Here is a 20808-nt window from a genome sequence, read left to right as displayed (position 1 = left end):
AATTCTCTTCAAACCTTTTCCATCCATTCATTTCAGTTTTGGAAAATTCTCTTTCTGTTGTTTTCACACTTTCTTTTCATTATTTCGTTTTATTATCATTTCATAACCTTTATGACCCTTCTTAACCTTTTCCATCCCTCCACCTCTGTTTTCAGTTTCCTTTTCAGTTGTTATGAAGCTTTTCTTTTATTATTTTTTGAGACGTATCTATATCTTTCCCTATTTCAACGTGTCTTAGACATTTCTTTTCCTTTCGGCTATAATAAATCTAAAACCTTTACTCTCAATCAAATTTTATTTTAATGATCGCATCTTTTCCTCTGATTTTCCTAGCACCATAAACTTTTCTAATAATTGTGTGTTCATATTTTTTTATACATAGATTGATATCTTTTTGATAAAACGTATGTGCCAGAACCGTGTGTAATTAATTTTCCATTTAAAGTATATGTCTTGTCCAATTAAAGTACATTTAAAAAATTTTATGACTTGAACTTAGTACTTAGTTTAACAACATTTCCTTATTTGCACAATCATGCATTTCGTGTATGTCGTGTGTACCATGTGTTTGGTTTATTTTGCATATTTCGTGTGCATTTGCCGTTTCAACTTTTGCATCCTGTATTAATTTCTCTACCTAAGTAAAGGAAAGAGTTTGTATTTTTAAAGCTTTTAATATTAAAGGCTAAATCCTGTATCTGTCCTTTTTAAATATTCTGACAATATCATATCCTCATTATTACTTAGGCCTCGTTTATTTAAGTTATCCATTAATACTTTTGCAGCTACTCTATAACTATTCTTTGTTTTCTTCTGTATCTACTATGCAATCTGCATATGCACAAATTTGTGTTAATTTTGTAATGACTGATCCTTTTTGATATATGATTGAAATGGAATTCAGAGATCAGTAGATCGGAGAATGGCATGTTTATTAGAAAGTATGTCAGTTGAAGCGTATACTAGGACAGGATTAATATAAAAAGAGCATCTGAGTTATGGATTTCTCATAATTTCATTTATAAAGTCTGTATGCGATAATAAATTTTGAACACCTTTGCTTAGAATAAGTACTTCTGCCTCTGTGGAGGAAAATGCTATACAATTTTGCTCATGACAGCACCACAAAATAGGATTATTGCAATACATAATAAATAATAACATAACCAGTTATAGATTTTCTATCATGAGGATTTGAGTCCCAATCTGTATTAACAAAGACAATTTTGAATTTTTGTAATGTTTCTTTTATACTCAATTTTAAAAGCCTGAGCTCTCTTCAAATATCGTTCTTTGAAGCACACCAAGGAGAGCAAATGACACTAGGAAAGGACTAATAGAAAAAGAACATCTGAGTTAAGGATTGCAAAAGAGGAATCTGCTGTCCCTTTAATATTTCTCAATCCATTGATACCCTTCTCAAAAATTTATTGAAATTTTTTAAAGTTTCGTTTGATAGTAAGATCAACATTATTTAAATGGGCTATTCACATATGACTTTTAAAATTGTACTTATCACCTGTTTCAGGTACTCAAGAAATAATTTCCCTTCTCATTCACTTGGTGCAGTTTCGGTGATCCTGATTTTTGAGTAGTCATTTATTTTTAAATTGAATTATCGTGTTTCCACCCGGTTTTATTAGTCAAACTGCAGTAGTATCAATTCCTTAATTTTCGTTTTTTATAAAGGAATTTGATTTATCTTTGTCTTGAAATAAAATCCTTATTCATAGAGTCACGTTTTTCTTGCTCTATTTCTCTATTCAATTCGTATTGCTTTATAGTGTCCTATTTGTTCAGTGCATCTCTAATCGATTTTTTCTCAACAAGTTTCTCTTCATCATTTAAATTTTTATCTTTTGCTTTATAGCTGTTCATTTTTAGAGAATTTTTATTTTTATTTTTAATTTCAAGGCACTATATTACTTCTTTATTTCCCTTTTTACTTGCTTTGCTTATTTAAGCACTTTCCTTTTTTTCTGACAGCAATTTTTTTAAAAATCCAAGCATGTCTTTATATTTATCATACATACTTCTCTAGCTTCACTTCTGTCCTAATAACCCCCATACATTCTCCATCGAATCATTCCTTTGATTATTTTTAATTTTTCCCTATTTAGTTTTCTGCAGTTTTGATAATGAGTGTCTCAACTTGCGAGAAAGCGTGTTTGGTGTATTGCATACCAGCCCTGCATAAAATTGTACATACCTATTTTGTGAAATCAAAATTTCGACAAGCATAACCTGACTATCTTCATTGTTTCTGATTCCTGAGTGTTTCAGAAAAGGATTTATCCGTATATTTTTTATAATCTTTTATGACCTTCGTTGAACAGCTGATTCAATTTTGGGATTACGACTACTAGTAACTAGCTTAACACCACCACCGAAAGGGGGCATCCTGGGACACGAAGCGCGTAAAAGTTCAATCAAATAAGCAAACATGCTCAAAAATTTTCAAATCATAGTTTTAGCAAATAGGGAGATTACTAAATATGAAATCCAGAAAACAGCGTTACTTAGAAATGAACTAAATACAAACAAACATCACAATGAATGTAAACAATATCTATCAGTAGAGATATTGATGTCGTATCTTCAGAAGGGGGACAAAGTTAATAACAAGAAACAATTGCACATGGTTAAATGTAAGATGTTTGTTACTCGGAATACAATTACAGCTGACAGAACAGTACTTAAGGTATCAAGCTCTAGAAAAATATTTTTGTTCTTTTTTAACACTGTAAATGTATAATCAAAAAGAGCGTAAAAATGTACAATGATAACAGTGAGTATGAACATTGAAAGTCAGGTGAATAATTTATGACGCATGGCGCAAAAGGCCAGCAGTCTCTCCTGAAGACAAAAAAGACAGATTCTAGGAACACTAGTGATTAAAAATTAGAAATGAGAAATCACATAGGGGGGGAGATTGACAAAAAGCATGAAATTAAATTGCAATAGAACAACGAAAAAAAAAACAGTTTAAGAGAAAATTCAAGTAAAAATTCAAGTAAGAATCAAACCGTAACAGGTAAATCAACAAGAGATTTATAGTATGTCTTTCCTAACAATAGGCAGTGAGAGGCCATCAGGATTCAGGGAGGTGCCTTGTTACTAAACAATTTTCTCACTATTTCCTCAATTCCATTTTTTATTTTAAGATTTGACCTATGCTGCCTTATAAACCTATAGGTGGTTTTCGTCTGAAAAAATTTCTCTCTATTATGTTTAAAATTAGAACAATGGATTAATATATGTTCCAATCCTCAACAAGCTGACAGGTATGGCACATCTGAGCTCCTTTGAAAAACCTGGCCTGATGTTGTTCATGACAGCCATGATTAGTTAGGAATTAATTTAAAAAGAAATTCCCCATTCCTCGTTTGAACTTTCGAGAGGAGCTTGAATGCGTGCTTTCCCTTTGTAAAACTGTCACTCCATCTCTCCTGCCGTTTAACCAATTTTTTGCGTTCCAAAGTTCTTTTTGCAGTCTGCCTGCTGGGATCTTCAAACAGGTCGACCGTCGATCTCTCACAGGCTAATTTAGATAACCAATCTGCCTCCTCGTTGCCCATATGACCTGCATGCGCTTTTATCCAATGAAAAACGATATTGTTTGTGAATTCTTGTTTAATTAAGTGAACGAAATGTTCATTAGAGTTGCTGTTTTCCAAAGCTTGCAGACTAGACTAATCGGTATAAATTGAGATTTTATCTGTAATTCTTTGTTCTTTAATCCAGCGAATCGACTGAAGAAAGGCTCATAGTTCAGCTTTAAACACGGATACGTGATCAGAGATGCGAAAGGTTTTTCTATCAACAGGTTCTCCCTCCAGATTGTCCACGAAAGCGTATCCTGTTTTAAATTCATAGTTTACTAAAAGTTTCGATCCATCTGTGAATAATTCTAATCCTTTATAAGTAGGTAAGTGAAGTTGATATTCAAGTGAAACTTCTTCGGCAGGATGATATAGTTAAGGTTTGGATATTGGTTTATATATTATGTGTTCTTCTTCATGTTGGAAAATATTATTAAATTAAGCATCTACGTTTGTGACCATATCTAGAGGGATTGTCTCAGCAAGTACTTGGAGAGCGTCAGTAGATGTAGTCTTGTATGCTTTGGTAAATGAAGTTCTTTCCATTTTTTTCAATCTATTAATGATTCTTACCTGTTGGGAAAACCAAATTTCCGCTCCATAGAAGATAAGTTTCTGAGTGCTGTTTAGGTAGATGAATTTCCGAACATCAGGGCCAATCCCCCAGTCGACCCCAGGGATCCTATTTAGTTTAGCTTGAAATTTAGTAGCCTTGTTATAGATAAATTCCAGGTGGGGAACCAGGAGAGCTGATAATGCAATCTAAGTCCCAGATAATCTATGGTTTTTCTCGTTGCAATACTGACTCCACAGAGTTTTATAGTTGGTCGTCTTGAGACACGTTTTGCCTTGGGAAAAACAATCACGACAGTTTCTTTCGTACTGAATTGAAGATTGTGAAACGCAGCCAAATTTTCAAATTTCCTCAAAATCGCAGTGGCTTGGGATCCAAGTCACTCAAGAAATGTTCCGTTGAGAAGTAATAGGAAGTCAATAGCGTAAGCGATTATTTGCTCATTAGATTCCCTTGGCATATTTAAGAGAGTGTTCGCTATAAGTAGCCATAAGATCGGTTCAAGACCTAATCCCTGTGGAACTTTTCTTGCCACAGGCCTCTCCAATTTCTCACTCTGGATATCAAACAGAATCCCTCTGTTCTCCAAGAAACATGAAATCAACTTAACCAAGTCATAGGAGCAGTTACAGGAATTCAATTCGTCTATAATTTTGGTCCAAAGGATGCTATCAAAGGCACCTTTGATATCAAGGGAAATACCCAGTGCGTGATGTTCATGATCCTTTATTTTCTTAGTTTTCCCAAGTAAGAACTTCATATCTGGGGTAGTTGATCTACCTCTCCGAAAACCGTGTCGATCAGTGTTTGTCGTCGGCCTTCTGAGCCCAAGTCTGCGGGTTGGATCCCCGGCCCAGACACCGGATTTTCGGGATGCGGACAGCAGCCATGTCGTATGATTATGCCGCATGTAAAAGATCCATGGAGTGCTTTATTGGCTCTTGGCATTTCCGGCGAAATTAAATTCTTAGTGTACTTCAGCATCCAAATCGAGTCTCGATGCTGTCATCTAGTGTGGCAGGAACTAGACTTCCAAATTAACATGGCCAACGGTATCTCACCCATTGCGGTGGTCCTGAAAGAGTGGATACCACTTCTGGAGAACGCACTAGGCCTGCTCATCGGAAGGATTGATTGTGCAGCTCATAGGAAGTAAAATAAAAAAATTAAAAAAAAAACTATTAACAGCAGCTGTAATTTCATTCCTAGTAAATAGTTGATCTTTTTATAATTTGTAGGTTAAGGCAGGGGAAAGAGTGTTGGTTCAATGGGAAATGATATTCCAGGATAGCTTCAATTGTGATTTTTTAGTGGTGATAGTTCCATCTGATTCACGTATCTGTTTAAAGTCATGATAGCTATTAAACTTGTCCCTGGCTATCAAATAGCCAGGATCAAAGCATTCTTGGATTGGTATGTGGATTCCCTTTTCGTTTTTTTAATGTTTCGTTTGCGGATAGCTTTTCCTTTTTTGTATTTAATTTGTATTTTTTAATTCTAAGTTGAAGATCCTTTTCAGCTTGGAAAAGTCTTCTTGCTCTCTGTTTCTTTCTTTGTATTGAGAGGCCAACCGACCACCACTTAGGGCTATGTTTATGACTCTTACAGATTTTTTTCCTTGAGCTATGACAAATATTGGTAATTTTCTGAGTGACATTTTCAAGAATATAGTAGAATTGAAATGTAGTGCTATCTGTGCTAGAGCGTCTCTCGTCTACACCACAAATCTCTTAAAAGATGATGAGAAAGTAAAGAGATCCAAGTCATGATAGTTTATGAGCTTCGAAGCAAAAGAGGGTGTTTTTTTTAAAGCTATTGATGTAATTAAGAGCCTATGGTCACTCATTGATTCCTCGTCAGAGATCTGCCAATCAATTACATCGATGTCTCCACGGGTAAGTGTGACGTCAATCCAGCTTTGGCCCGTGATTGAGTTAAAGGTTGGAGGAGAGTTAGAGTAATTTTCAATATCCATATCCATTAAGATAACAAACTCCACCAATTCTCGATCTCTGTTATCCTCAACAGCGCCCCCACAAGTAACTTTAAGCACTGAAATCCCCATTGATAACAATTGGTAGGGTCGGAAGTTACATAGGATGCATTTGGAGTTCATCCAGTGATGGTGCAATCGCCACGGAAGGGGGAACATAGATGCTCCCGAAGTAAAAGTTGAAATCCCGCATTCTAATTTCACTGATTATTTAAGTCTCTTTTAGTAGTAATAGGTAAAAAGTCAACTAGTTTATGATTTATGAGAATTGCCGCTCTTGGCCTACGATCACTAGCAATTATATCTACTCCTGTCTGAAATTCTGTAATTTTATTATCTGTGTTGAAATAGGGTTTGTTTAATGAACTTACAGCAATCTGTTTAGAGATAAAATCTGCGGAGTGTTGAGCATTAGCAATATTGGAATGGTTAAGATTAATATGAGCTATTTTAAGTTTGTGAATATCTTTATCCATAATTTATTCTTTTAATAATCTGTTCTCTCTCCCAGATGCAGGCTTCACAGTATTTATAGAGTGAGCTGTGGTTTGTAGAAAGGTTTAAGTCGTATCTCTGATTCGATTTTTTACAATTAATGCATTTACTTTTGGCAGTACAATCATCAAACTTGTGGCCTTTACTGACACAGTTGGTGCATACCTCTTCTGCTTTGCAGATTTTTGTTATATGACAGAAAGAGCAACACTTAAAACATTGCATGACTCGTACATATTCCTTTGTTCTAATTCTGTACCAACCCAAGTTTTTTTTATAATCGTACAAGTGCCCTAAGTGTATCTGGATCAGCTTCGATAACCCGGTGGTTGCCATTCTTTTCCCTTAATGGAAATCTAACGTCAATGATTCCGTGCTCAAGGGCCGGGTTTTGTTCCTTAATTTTTTCGACCAATTCTTTCCTAGTAAATTCCTCTTGTACGTCATATAGAATAATTCTCGGATTCAATATCTTTGGCTTACCACAAATAAGCTCCCTTCCCAGGTCTCCTTTATAAATTTCGTTTCTCAGTTTTTCTATTTCCTCCTCCTCTATAATGCCACCATTTCTAATCTTATTGACCCTCCTGACTCTGATCTTAAGTTTAATTGGATCAGTCTTATTGATGATCTCCAGTCTAGGGCATAGGATGAACTATACGGATTCCTTAGGTGGATTAGAAGGACGTGCTCTTGCTTGCGTCCCGAAAAGGTGGATTTCAAAGTTGGTCCCACAGTAATGGCTTGAGTGGAAGTACCCGATGCAGTCACTGCATCAAAAGTTGGCTATAGCTGTTTAACGATCTCAGATCTCTCATGTATCTTTACCACTACTAATGTTAAACTCCGTAGCCTAGCAATTTCGAAACCATTCCCGAAGACAAGGGAAAGCCTGGATTAAGTATAGAGAGAAGTTTGGTTTCGTGGAAGACTTTTCGATGAAACTAACACGCATTTGCGTTACATGGAGAGGAAAACCACGAAAACCACTTATAGTTAGCCTGACGCCAAGTCGACTCCAGCCCATGATCTGTCTTCGATTGAGGATATTTTACGTTGACACTATGGCTGGTGCGAGCCGGTAGCAGAGTTCGTTTCGACTAGCCATCGCTGATACATACCCGGTTCACCTCATTGGAAGGCGAGTGCTCTATCCCCTGAGCCATCACAGCTCTACATATGCCACTTGCAAATAACAGCAAGCCTGCTAAAAATTCGGCAAATTTTTAAGGCTGAGCGTACACTTTTTGAATTTCAGTGGCGCCATCTATGGACAAGAATATGATTTTCTCACACACATACGTAACAACCCATTTCGCTTGTTAGTTTTTATACTACCAATAGGCACATATACAATTATAAACCTGATATTTGTTTTAACGGTCAAAATTTGCCTTATGAAAAGAATGCAAAATATTTGGGTTTTATTATGGAATAGAAGATTCTTGGACTCTTCTCTTAACCTCTTTCTACATCTCGATTCCAGCACATTGAACTGCTGGAATCGAGATGTAGAAAGAGGTTAAATATCCTAAAATATATTTCTGGGCAAAACTGGGGAGCAGATGCTACAACTTTGAAATTAACTTACACTGCACTTATTAGACCCATACTGGAATATGGTGCACCTATCTATTCCTGTGCATCAGAGACAAACCTGAATAGATTGGAAAGAGTTCAAATTAGTGCGGCAAAAATTATTACAGGTTTGAGGCGTAGCTGTCCAGATAAAATTGTTCTGTTTCAATCTGACCTACAGCCGTTATACATGAGAAGGAACTCCAGTCTCAAGAAATACTATAATAAGCTCATCAGTCTTGGTGACCAGAACAGAACCTCTTCTTATCTCAAAAATTGGAAGAATAACCATAGACCAGGGGCGTACTCAAGGGGGGGTTAAGGGGTTTAACCCCCCCCCTTGAGCTCAGACAAAGTGAATTTACAAAATAATACAGACAAAAATAAAAATTTTAGTAGAAATTATGCGGGTTATTATTTTTTAAGACTATATATTTTTATTTGCCTTATGCCTACTTTTTTTTTCTCACGGTATTTCTCAGAATACTGATAAAACATTTAGTATAATAGGGTTGCATTTTTGAAACCAAATTCACGTGATACTGTTACGGGCGAGCCCCGATCACTGGTTCCTTTCTGACCTGCCAGTCGCGATAGTTTTCGAAACTGGCTGGCATTCGCGAGATCTGGAATCCTAGACGTTCTGTCGTCTTTGAGACAATTCGAGAATTTTGTAGATGCGGTTAAAAAAAATTACATGAAAGGGGGTTACATTTATTTTCGATTTTAGTCAGACTAAGAGTTATCTCTGCCGCTTGTCCTTCGGAGCTTGTTTCTAAATCTGTTTTGTTTTGGAGACTCTGTGCTCATTGAAGTTATTCATTCCAGCTCGAAACTTTGAGATCGTAGCTTAGTGGATATTTCTGTGCCAATATATATGTATATATTTTTGCTGTTCTTGGATCTTTAGGATGTCTAAACGCAAGAATTTAACAATTTTTAATTACTTTGAGAAAAAATCACGACCTGAAATTAGTGAGGTGACAGCATCTAGTACCAATTTAAGTTTTTTTGTTGAACAGAAATGTGATACTTCCGTTGAAGAAAACGTTTCTAGCGTAATAGAATCTGATGAATGTGAAAGCGGCCCTCAAAGTGTTACTTCCCACCCATATGACATTGGACTTTTTTCAGAAGATAATACATGAGAGGATAAAAAATTGGATATACTTAAAAATGTTTGGGAAGCCAATCCAGCATTTGTTTTTCCTGAAAAAGGAAAAAGAAAATTGAAATTTCAGTGCAAATGGCCTTATCGCTGGAAATGGCTTGCATATTCAGAGGTTAAGGGTGGTGCTTTTTGCAAATTTTGTGTACTTTTCGCCCCAAGTGGTGCCGGTTCTGGAAAGCAACCTTTAGGCCAACTGTGCAATGTAAAATTTGACAACTGGAAAAATGCTGTAGAGCGATTTTCTGAACACGCGAAATTTCTTTATCACAAAAAATCGATCGAAACTGCTGGGCCATTAAACGATATTTTATTTGGAAAGATGAAACCTGTGGATGAACAAGTTGACAGTGCAGCAAGCAGAAGAAAATTAGAAAATAGAAAAAACATTACTCCAATCATTGAAACCATCCTATTTTGTGGAAATCAAGGTCTCGCTCTAAGAGGACATAAGGATTCGGGAATAATTGCTGAACAACCAGGTGAAGAGAACGACGGAAATTTTCGGGCATTGCTTCGTTTCCGGAGTAAGAACGATTCGACTCTTAAGAACATTTTAGAGTCAAGCAGAAAAAATGCTCAGTATACCAGCCCCCGATTTCAGAACGAAGTTATTGAGGTTTGCAATATTTTAATCCTGCAAAAACTAGTCAGCAAGATAAATGATGCAACTTGCTTTTCCATTCTTGCAGATGAAACAACTGATATTGCAGGTACAGAGCAATTATCGTTATGCGTTCGATATGTCGATAAAGAAAATTTTAACATCACCGAACAGTTTTTGCAATTCATTCCAGTGCATGACTTAACCGGAAAAGCAATAGCAACAACAATATTAAACCAATTATAGTCTATGAAAGTTGATATAAAAAAGTTACGATGGTGCTGCATCAATGAGTGGAAAAATTAATGGTGTACAAGCCCACGTAAGAAGTATTGTCCCATCAGCACTCTATGTACATTGCTCTGCTCATAGCCTCAATTTGGCTGTATCTAATGCATGCGAAATAACTGGCATTAGAAATTGCTTAGGGACAATTAAAACATTATACGACTTTTTAAATACGCCAAAAAGACAGTATGTCCTATCTTCAGCAATAGAGGAGATGGAAACCAGCTCTAAGAGGGAGAAAATTAAACAGCTATGTGCAACCTGTTGGATGGAAAGATACGACTCAGTAACCGCTGTGGTGGAACTTTTAGAGCCTATCGCCGAAACACTACAAAAAATATCAGAATGGAAGGATAAGGAATCAGCTTCCAAGGCTAATTCTTTACTGTGCACAGTATGTAATTGCCAGTTCGTAATATCTCTTTTGTGCATTTACAAAGTTTTCACCATAACAATCCATCTCTGTAGATACCTACGAAAAACAAGCATAGATTTGATAGAGGCAGTGAGTCTTGCAGAAGATGTCATTAAAGATCTAAAATTAATGCGTGAAAATGCCACTGAAACATTCTCTGAAATATTCAGCTCTTCCTCTCTTATGCTAACAAGCATTGAATCTTCCACTTCCAGGCAAATCCCTAGAATAACAGGAAGACAGAAAAATCGCGATAATTTTCCCTCATCGACACCGGAAACATATTTCAGAGTTAGTGTTTTTATTCCATTTATAGAAAATTTTATAACACAATTAAACTTAAGATTTGTATCGCATCGTGATATTTTGAAAGGATTTCAGTGTCTTCTAACTGCCGATCCTTTCATTTGCCAACCTTCAAACGTAAAGGCTTTTGAAGCATTAGTGGAATTTTACGCTGGAGATTTGGATACCTGTAAAGAAAGCCTTAAGTCTGAACTAAAACTCTGGTATAAAAGATTAAAAAGGATTAGTGAAGACGGAGGTAGTGTTCCAAAAACTGCGGCGGATGCTCTTGGAATGTGAAATAAAGATATAACACCAAACATTTTCAAACTCCTAGAAATATTGGTCGTTCTACCTGTTTCAACGAGTGCAAACGAAAGATCCTTTTCGACTTTGCGCCGTTTGAAGACTTATTTACGCAACTCAACGGGAAATAATAGAATGAATGGATTGGCGCTCTTAAGCATTCATAGAAAATTTACCCCAGCTGTTGAAGACATTTTAAACGAACTTGCAAAAAAATTCCGTCGTTTGGATATCTTTATATATATATTTCGTCTGTTCGTGTGTATGTCACTGAACTCCTCCTAAGCGGCTGGATTGATTTAAATGAAATTTTCTGTGTACCTTCAGAAGGATTCGAGAATGGTTTAGATTCACAATAGAACATTCTGCCACAAACCGTTCCAGCGGTATCAGCGAAAATTGAAATGGAATTTTCTGATTGGTTAAAAGTTAGCCATTGTTTTAAATTTTGCTGTACACGAATCAGTTTTCAAATATCTTGAAGATAACAACAGTGATATATTCTATCTTATAGCTCTATTCTTTTAGAAAAGTAAATTACATATACTTTAATATTTAATCATAATTCGGTTCTTTATTTCAGGTGAGCACAGGCACGTATAATCAACGAGAATAAGTTTCATAATTATTGGTCGTATCACGGATTTAGTTTTGTGAAAACTGTTTAATAAAAATCAAGGCAAAAGCAAATTTTATTCATCTTGCACGCTTTTAATAATTATTTATATTTAGTATGCAATTTTAGCTCAATTTAGTATGCAATTTTTCATTGCTGGCAGTTGTCATTTGAAAACTATTAGATTGTTTATTATTACAAAGTTTGCGAATTCACATTCATTTTAATTATTTCATTTAAAAAATAGGAGTAGACTATATTTGAGGGTGTCCCTTGATTCTCACCAAGTTGTGATAGCGGTTGATCTCCAAGCTGGCCGATGTTGAATCCCAATCGTGATTCTGATTCGTTTAAATTTCAGCGTTATTTTTAAATGTTCAACGGTATATGTAATTTCAGAAGTCCGTTAGTTCTATGTTGGATACCGGCTGGTTAGGTTACTTTTGCTTCTGATCAATAGGATCGAAGGTATGTGGGCAGTCATAAAAAAAGGACTTTAGAAAAAAAATGTCACCGCCATTCCGATACCACAGACGCCATTTTCAATTCGTATTTCGCCGAATTTATGTGGCGATGGAGGAACACAGATTGTATTCATGATAAATTTAGACAGTATCTAACTGCTATTAGAGAATTCTGTCCACTTAAAACTGAGGAAATTCAAGCTTAATGAATAAGTGAGATGTTTTTTTTTCCTTTTCTTTCTGTGCTTACTCCATTAATTTTTATTTCGATTCAAAATGCATTTTATTGGGTTTATTAATTTTGCTTACATTGGGTTCATTGCAATTTTATAAAGTTTTGGCCGATGTCTTGCTGAAATTTTCCAATGTATTACTAAAATATCATTATGCTTTGGCAGCCATTCCTGTTACCGCGGTGTTCCGCGCAAACAGGAATGGTGATAAACATAAGTTGCCAATTTCGTCAAGGGGCACCCACAAGTATATTTTTACCAAAAATAGATTTTTGTTTTAAATTTTATCATTATTATATTTCTTATTTAATTTATTTCATTTTTATTGCTTTTTTATTATTTAAAATAAATACGTGAATTTTCGAATTAGCAAATTTGCGACCACTGTCAACTTCTACATTTCTTTTTGTTTGAAATAGAATATTTGCAAAAATATGCCACCTAAACGAATCGCTCTTAGTCACTCAACATCTCAAGCACGCAAGAAGAGAACTAACCGTGTTTCAGAAAAATCGGAGCAACGGGAAGAAAGACTTGAAACTAATCGAGAACACAATGCTTTAGCCCGTTACTTAGAAACGTCTGAGAAACAGGAAAGAAGACTGTTAACAAATCAACTACGCACTACTCAAGCCCGTTCGTCGGAAACATCAGAGCAACGGGATGCAAGAATAAAAATCATTCAAGAACGCACTTCGCTATTCAGACGCTGCCAATACTCTGCTTTGAATCTCAGTGCATTTCACTATGATCCGACAACCAACTATAGTCTTTCACCCAAGCGTCATCATCGGAAAAATGGATCAATTATGTATGTTTTGTAGTGCTCTCAAATTTAAGAATGAAACAGCTGGAATTTGCTATTCTGGAGGCAAAGTGTAACTACCAGATTTAACGTCGCCAGCCGAGCCATTATCAACGTTGTTATCGGGTCAAGCAAATCAATAGAAACTTTTCTTGGCGAATATAGGTCAGTACATTCGTGTTTCCAAATGACTTCATTCGGTGCTGCTACAAGTATCGGTGCGCATATGGACAGCTAGAGTTATTTATTACATTCACATGCAATCCTGCTTGAGCTAAAATTAAAGAGCTTTAGTAACTTAGGCAAACATCATCGGATCTTCATGATGCATTATCACACGTGAGTTAAAACAAATATTAAGCTCTAAACTTGGTTTTATTGCGAAAAGTCATGCTTTTAGAGAGACACGGTGTTTGATGCATTCTATTGAACAGCAGAAAAAGAGAATTGCCACATGATTTGGCTTATTGAAAAACTCACACCAGGACAAATTGGTCAGCTCATATCAGCAGAAATATTCATGACGCCATTGATCCAGAATTATTTCAGGTCATCATCCAAAATATGTTTCATGGTCAGTGTGCATCACCATACATGTCTGTTTGAAAATGCACTAACGATATCCTAGAGAATTAACTGTTGAGACTATCACTGGTTTTTTCACCATTAAATAAAATTCTCTATTCAAATCATAATCACAAATCTCATTTACACACTTAAATACAAAATTTAAATTCAAACTGAAAGCGTTGCAACGCACGCAGGGTACAGCTAGTTACAGTATAAATCAATAAATTTGTAGCGTGTTTGTATACTGGTTTAATTCCCTATTTGTTGGTAAGTCATTTTTTAGTTAAATTCATTGGTTTTCTATGGAATATTCACATTTATATGGTTATTATTTAGGTAGCTGTTACAGTATGAGTAGTTTTTTCTGGCTTGATTTATTCCTACTTTTTAATACAAATAACATATTTTACCTCTTATTATAAAAAAATTATATTCTTAAACTTAAAAAATAAAAACAAAATTTAACTAAACAATGTTGTCAAAATAAAAAGTCAAAATTGTCTAGCTGTCTAAATTAGGGAAGAAATAGTGCTTTATTACATACTCGAATTTCTTTTAGTAATTTCTGAAAATTATGAACCCCCCCCCCCCCTTGAAAAAATTCTGCGTACGCCACTGCCATAGACTGAAGAGAAACAGTCCCTTCCCTTTGGCTGCTTCAATTCACCTTGTAGACTTGCAATATCCCTGCCGAATTGAACCTCATTCCTTGAGGTCATGTTTTAGCCCTGTTACTGATTTTTCTGGTATCCATTTCCACACAGAGCTGTTGTACCCGGCCCATAAAAGTAAAGACAACCCAGAATTTATGAGACAAATGGCTCTTGAAACTATTAGCCAAATACCAACAGATGCTTCTCAACTCTACACAGATGGCAGCAAGAGCGACGAAGGTCATTCAGGTAGTGGTTTTTTTTATTAAAACACACACGTTCACCCCAGTTTCAAATTTAGAAAATCTGAATTTTGCTCGGTATTCAGATCTGAGCTTATTGCGATTGAAAATGGCCAAAGACATGTTGAGAATATTGCTGAGCCTGACTTTAAGCATATATGGATATTGACGGATAGCAAATCTTCACTCCAACACCTTAGCAACTGGATGAATGTTTGAGACAGGGCTGCTGCTTCAATTTTGGGGATGCTCTTCAGGCTCTCAGCGAACTTTAGTGTACACTTCCAATTGATTCCATCACACGTTGGAATCAAAGGTAACGAGATGGCGGATTCACTGACTAAAGATGCTTCTTTGGAACCTTTACAGCCAGATTTACTTTCCACTTTCAATGAGGTCTTTGCAGAGTGCAAAAAAATGTTTATGGACCTTTGGAGGGTTCCTCCTCCGCATAGTTGTTATTTCAGAAAACGACCTGAAAGTGCTTGCTTTTTGAAGGACCTAGTAGCCAGCAGACTTGTTTGACTCGCTTTGCAAGTGGTCACTTGAGGTGTCTCTCTTATGCTCAGGAGCAAAAGACTTTTGGACTTTGCACTAAATGTAGGACTGCTCAGGCTTCGCCCGAGCATATTCTAAACTGTATCGATTTTAAGATCGACGAGGTTTTTTCAAAACCTCATTTGTTTTCAGACTTTCTGGACATTTTTGGACTTATGGATTCGGTCTAATTGGGATGAACCTCTTGGGGATTAGAAGCAACGAAACACAACCCATTTCGCAGGTAGGACTCATTCGCACACCTTTCATCCATATGCAGATCATAATTTCGATCTGAGCCATAGAACGATCAATCTACAATTCAGCATCCCCAGAAGTATTGATTTGTTATGGGAACTTGGGGGATTTTGTGACCCAGACAGATTTAATGTGCACCAATCACCTCTTAATACACGGGGATTTTTCAGCCTTTCGGATTCGAACTTTTTCTGATAGAATGTGTAAATGAAAATTTCAATTCTTGTGGGTAACAGTGTAAATATTTCTGCTGGCAGGGTATTTTAGGTAGCAAATAATTCAACTGCCAGCATTTTTTATAGGTTCCAATGATAATGTGTTTTTGCTCTGAACATTTTTGCAATAGATACTTAATTCTTTTTGCTTTCAACTGCTATTCCTCCGCCCAAATCAAGAAGCAGACATATGTTATTTTTTTTATGGAATCTAGCATTAAAGCTTTTAAAAAGACGCATTGAACAACAATCGGCTGATAAGAATTACTCTACGGTAAAGGAGAGCAGATGCTTCAAGTGAAAGCATGTCATTCGAAATTAATGCATGACAATCGAAGGAAACGAATGCATGGCATTGGAGTGCAAATTTGAGGAACCAAGCACAGTAAATCTCGAAGGAAATACCTCGTGTAAAAATAAAATCTCTGCCATTACCACATGAATATAGTTGTCTGATTGAAACGAAAATTGGTGGATAGGAAGACAATGTACAGAATAGTAAATGATTAAAATTTCAGAACAATTGAATATTTTATTGCAGAGTTACAGTAACAAGTTCAATAAGGTGTTGACCCACCTCTAGCCTGGATGCAAGCTGCCACACGGCGTGGCATAGACCGATAAAGCTCCCGGATGGTCCCTTGCGGTATTTCCTGCCAAATTCGATCGAATTATCGAACGAGGTAATCAACATTCCGAGACAGATGCAATCGCCTTCCGATCATATCCCAGGCATGCTCGATGGATGAGAGATTTGGTCATCTGGCAGGCCAAGGAAGAGTTTGACAAGCTTGCAGACAGTTCATAGCAGCACGTGCCGTATGTGGTTTGGCATTGTACTGCTAAAAAACAAGCCCAGGGCGCTGCAAAAGGAACGGTAGAAAAACAGGTCTTAGGATGTCGTCGACGTACCGCTGTGCAGTAAGTGTACCTCTAATGACGACCAAAGGGGTCCGGCTGTCAAAGGAAATGACACCCCAGACCATAATGCCTTGTTGAGGGCCGGTGTGGCGTGCAATAATGAAAGCAGGATCCCCCCTTTGCCCTGTGCGTCTCAAAACACGTCTTCGATGATCGTCAGGACACAGTTGGAAGCGAGATTCGTCGCTAAAGACTATACGTCCCCAGTCTGCATCATTCCAGCCATATCTGTTCAAAACATTCATGCGTACGAAATTTCAAAGCAATCGGATGATTACTTCTTGGTACGTCGATCTTTTTGTTATCGAGTGTATAATTCATCAGTGAGTAAGAAACTGTTACAAATTATACATTAAAGTAATTGTCTTATCTATTAAATTTACTTAGCTGTTTTACTAAATAAAGTTAATTTTGTACATAATGAATCAAAAGATAGTACTAAAAGTAATAATCATTCATTTATAGACATTTTTTGTATAATTTTAAATAATATTCTAGTTTGATTCAATAGCTCATTGAAACAAATGCTCAAACTTATTAATATATAAGAATTTAATTTTGCTTAAGTTAGAATTTAAGTAACTGCAGTGATATTCACTTGATAAATATTTTTATTTTTTTAATCATGAATATTTTGTCCTAGCAATTTTCATCAGTTAAAAGCGTTTCTATCATTTTTATACTTATAGGATGTTACTTTTAATTTTTTCCATTTCTTTTAATTTTTCCTAACTCTGAATTTCCAAATATGTAATTCCAACTTCACAGCCCTGAGATAAATTCAGATTAGATAGATTGAAATGCACTTGAAATGCCTTATTCTTCATTATTACTTAAAACCAGGTTCAGTTTCTTTATTTTAGTTTTAAAAATTAATAAAAAATTTTTTCACTTACGATTCATTAATCACCTAATATCCAGCTATAGCTGGTCGATACGAATTCAATTTCGCACCCGGCTCACACTGTCCATACTGCTGACGAAAAATGTCCTCAGTGGTAGACAGATCATGGATTAGAGTACCCTTGTCGTTCGACTAACCATGGGAGGATTTCGCTGCTTTTCTCTCCATTTAACGCAAATACTGGTTAATTCCATCAAAAAAGTCCTTCACAAAAGCAAATTTCTCTCACTGCTTGATCCAGGATTTCTCTTGTCTTCTGGATTGGGTACAAAATTACAGGGCTATGAAGTTGAACACTGGCAGGTCGTAAACCCAAAATATTGAGTCGGCTGATCTACGAAGGCTATAAAATAAAATCACCTTATATGCAGACTAAAATTTTTTGATTTGTTATTTCGCATCATTTGTTTTCAGGGCTACGTAGAAGAAGGATTTGGAATTGTTGACTTACCGATTTTGGTAAGCATTATTGATACTCTTTTGATACTTTTCAAGATATTTTAAAGAATTACTTAAATTTAAATAATTTCAAAAAATTTAAATAAAATTTTTTTTTATAGTTTTGCAAGATATAGTCAGAAATAAAATATTGAGTGTATATCTCAGTTAGTTTTCCAGATATTATGTTTAATTTATGTAAATTTTATCAATTTTGTTGAAGGAATTTCTTATGAAAATAAGGAAACATGATGAAAAGTCGTAGGTTTATTTGATGTCATTATTGACACTGAATGAACCTCACCTTTTTATCCACTTTCCTCAGATTTGGTGTTACATTAATTACATGTTCTATTTTCGATTAATGTTGTTGATCAATTAAAACTATTTATAATCTGTATTATTAGATTTATCACTATGAGAGATGATTGTGATGTGACTAATACTATTTCAGTAAATTAAAATATCAATGTTTTTTTATTGTTAAAATTTTTTGCCATAAAATGCAAAAAAATGAAGAAAAAGAATATATTTGTATATTTGATAAAAACAATAAACGGTATTACCAAAGCATTCCATGAACTTTATATAAGAAACTATGCCATGGCTATAATGTTTAAAATGGGATTTTAAGAAAATCAACAAAGTCAAAAATCAACAAATCTAAAATCCAACAGCAGCAGTGGTGAGGGAACTTCTTTCTATAGACATACTATACTGACCTTCCGGGCAAAAGCCATTTATTTGCATGGAAGAGGAGTGAGTCCTGGCACAATGCTTTATTAAAAGGCACTTTTAATTTCAATATTTTTTTAAGTATATCAATTATTAAAAAAACAGAGAGTGGCATTTGTGGGAAAGATTTTTTTTAAAAATACCAACTAAAATACATTTCCTCTCTATATTATAAAATTTTTATTTGTTCTTATTGTCGTCTTTACGCTATAGTATTTTGTTGTGCTGCCTGCCCAAAAATTCAATTTGACTTAAAAACTTAAAATTTATTTACTGCAAAAATATTTATAACCTATTTCCTATTATTTAAAAACTAAATTATAACGTTCCTTTAATCCATTTTCCAATAAATAAAAATACTAATTAAAATCAGCAATCTCTTTATTTCTCTACCTTGAATTGAGTGCTGAAATAAAGCTATTTTTAGAGAAATAAGACTATTTTTTTCCCCTACATCTGCCTAACACATTATCATATAAAGCGAAAACCGGCGCATGAATGCTAAATAATTTGATTTTGCTAAGATTTGTTATTATTTCTCGCACTTTTTTTTCACTCAACATATTTAAATACGTAAGGCTAAGAAATGGTAATGAATTAAAGCAATTAGTTGTCAATACATGGATTCTTTATATGCCTTTTTATCGCAGTTTTTCTGTCATCGCTCCCCGACATTCTAACATATCGCTATAGATCATAACATCTTCGAGCTCATACTTTTAAATAACATTATGTAACAAAATTATTTGTAAAACTTTTTTATGTCAAAAAATGTTTTGCGAAACATCTGACGTAATAAATGTTTTAATTCTCCTTTACCAAGTTACAATTTTTTAATTGAACATATTCAGATATTTAAACGGATAAAAAATTTATTTTTGTTCAAGGAATTCTATAAAGATAAATTAAAATTTTATAATAAAAGAAATTAAATAAAATCTTTTTTTACAGGCAGGTAGAGGCCTCTGTAAAGTTATTTTAGCTGATACGAATGCTCGCATTGACATAGTGCCGGTAGACACTGTGGCTAATATGCATATTGCAGCTGCCTGGAGTGTTGGTACAAAGAGGTATTGGATTTATTTACTGACGAAAACTTAAATTTCTTTAAATATTTGTGAACAACTAGTCGTTTTAATTCAAATTATTGTCACGTTAAAGTGTTTAGATTTAGTGAAGATTACAACATGAGGTTTTGATAATTTATTAAAATCAGGAATTTACAAACACCGGGAACTAGTCTGCGCCCAGAAGAACTCCTCTTTCATCATCATCATCATTTGGGATTGCTCAGGGCCTTTAGGCCCCGTAGGGGCCTTTTACCCTTCCATCTGGTACTAGTGAGATCTGACTTGGTTGTATCTGTGATAAAAGAGAAGGCGAGAGAGAGAAAAGAAGAAAACTAATGTAATATTAGTTTAATATTAGATGTGCGCGACTGCAGCGCCCAAAGCCACGCCTACATTTGAAGTTGAAAATTAGCGCCAGTTATGGCTAGCGGAGAAATATCAAGTAAATAATATTGAGATAATGCAATCAGCGCCAATAAAGTTTAGCGGTAAATGTTGCAACTAAATTGGCCCTTTTAAAAGCCTTTTTTAATATGAAAATTTTTTAAAATTAATTAAAATTTTTCGAAAGTATTGCGTCACTAGTTAAAAAGTATGCAATAGGTCTGATTTTAGAGTCCTCTATTAACATATCTGCCTCAAAAATTTTATAAAAGTTTGCTGCATTACATTTCATCGCATTTTTAAAAAATTTGGAATTTAGATCAACAATTGTTTCAGTTAAGGTTTTAATGTGGAAATCTCTATGGATGGCACTATTTCTTATGAAGTATGGCATTCCACTCATTTTTCTTAGAATTTTATTTTGGAAAGTATTTAATTTCTTTGTTTGCTCTTTA

At 35.1% G+C, this 20808-nt stretch overlaps 1 protein-coding gene across 1 annotated transcript in view; it reads left to right on the top strand.

The window, feature by feature from the left end:
* The window catches only part of LOC122272127 (fatty acyl-CoA reductase 1-like), a 102203-nt gene that overhangs the window by 54683 nt on the left and 26712 nt on the right, over positions 1-20808 (top strand). Inside the window, exons 7-8 of the mRNA XM_087167950.1 lie at positions 18141-18185; positions 19851-19969. Coding sequence (XP_087024076.1) covers positions 18141-18185; positions 19851-19969 — 164 coding nt within the window. The remainder of the gene's footprint in view (positions 1-18140; positions 18186-19850; positions 19970-20808) is intronic.

The sequence above is a fragment of the Parasteatoda tepidariorum genome, chromosome 7 (assembly GCF_982258835.1).
Source record: "Parasteatoda tepidariorum strain Cologne lab strain chromosome 7, Ptep-v5.0, whole genome shotgun sequence".
NCBI lineage: Eukaryota > Metazoa > Arthropoda > Arachnida > Araneae > Theridiidae > Parasteatoda > Parasteatoda tepidariorum.
This window is presented reverse-complemented; position numbering and strand designations above follow the sequence as displayed.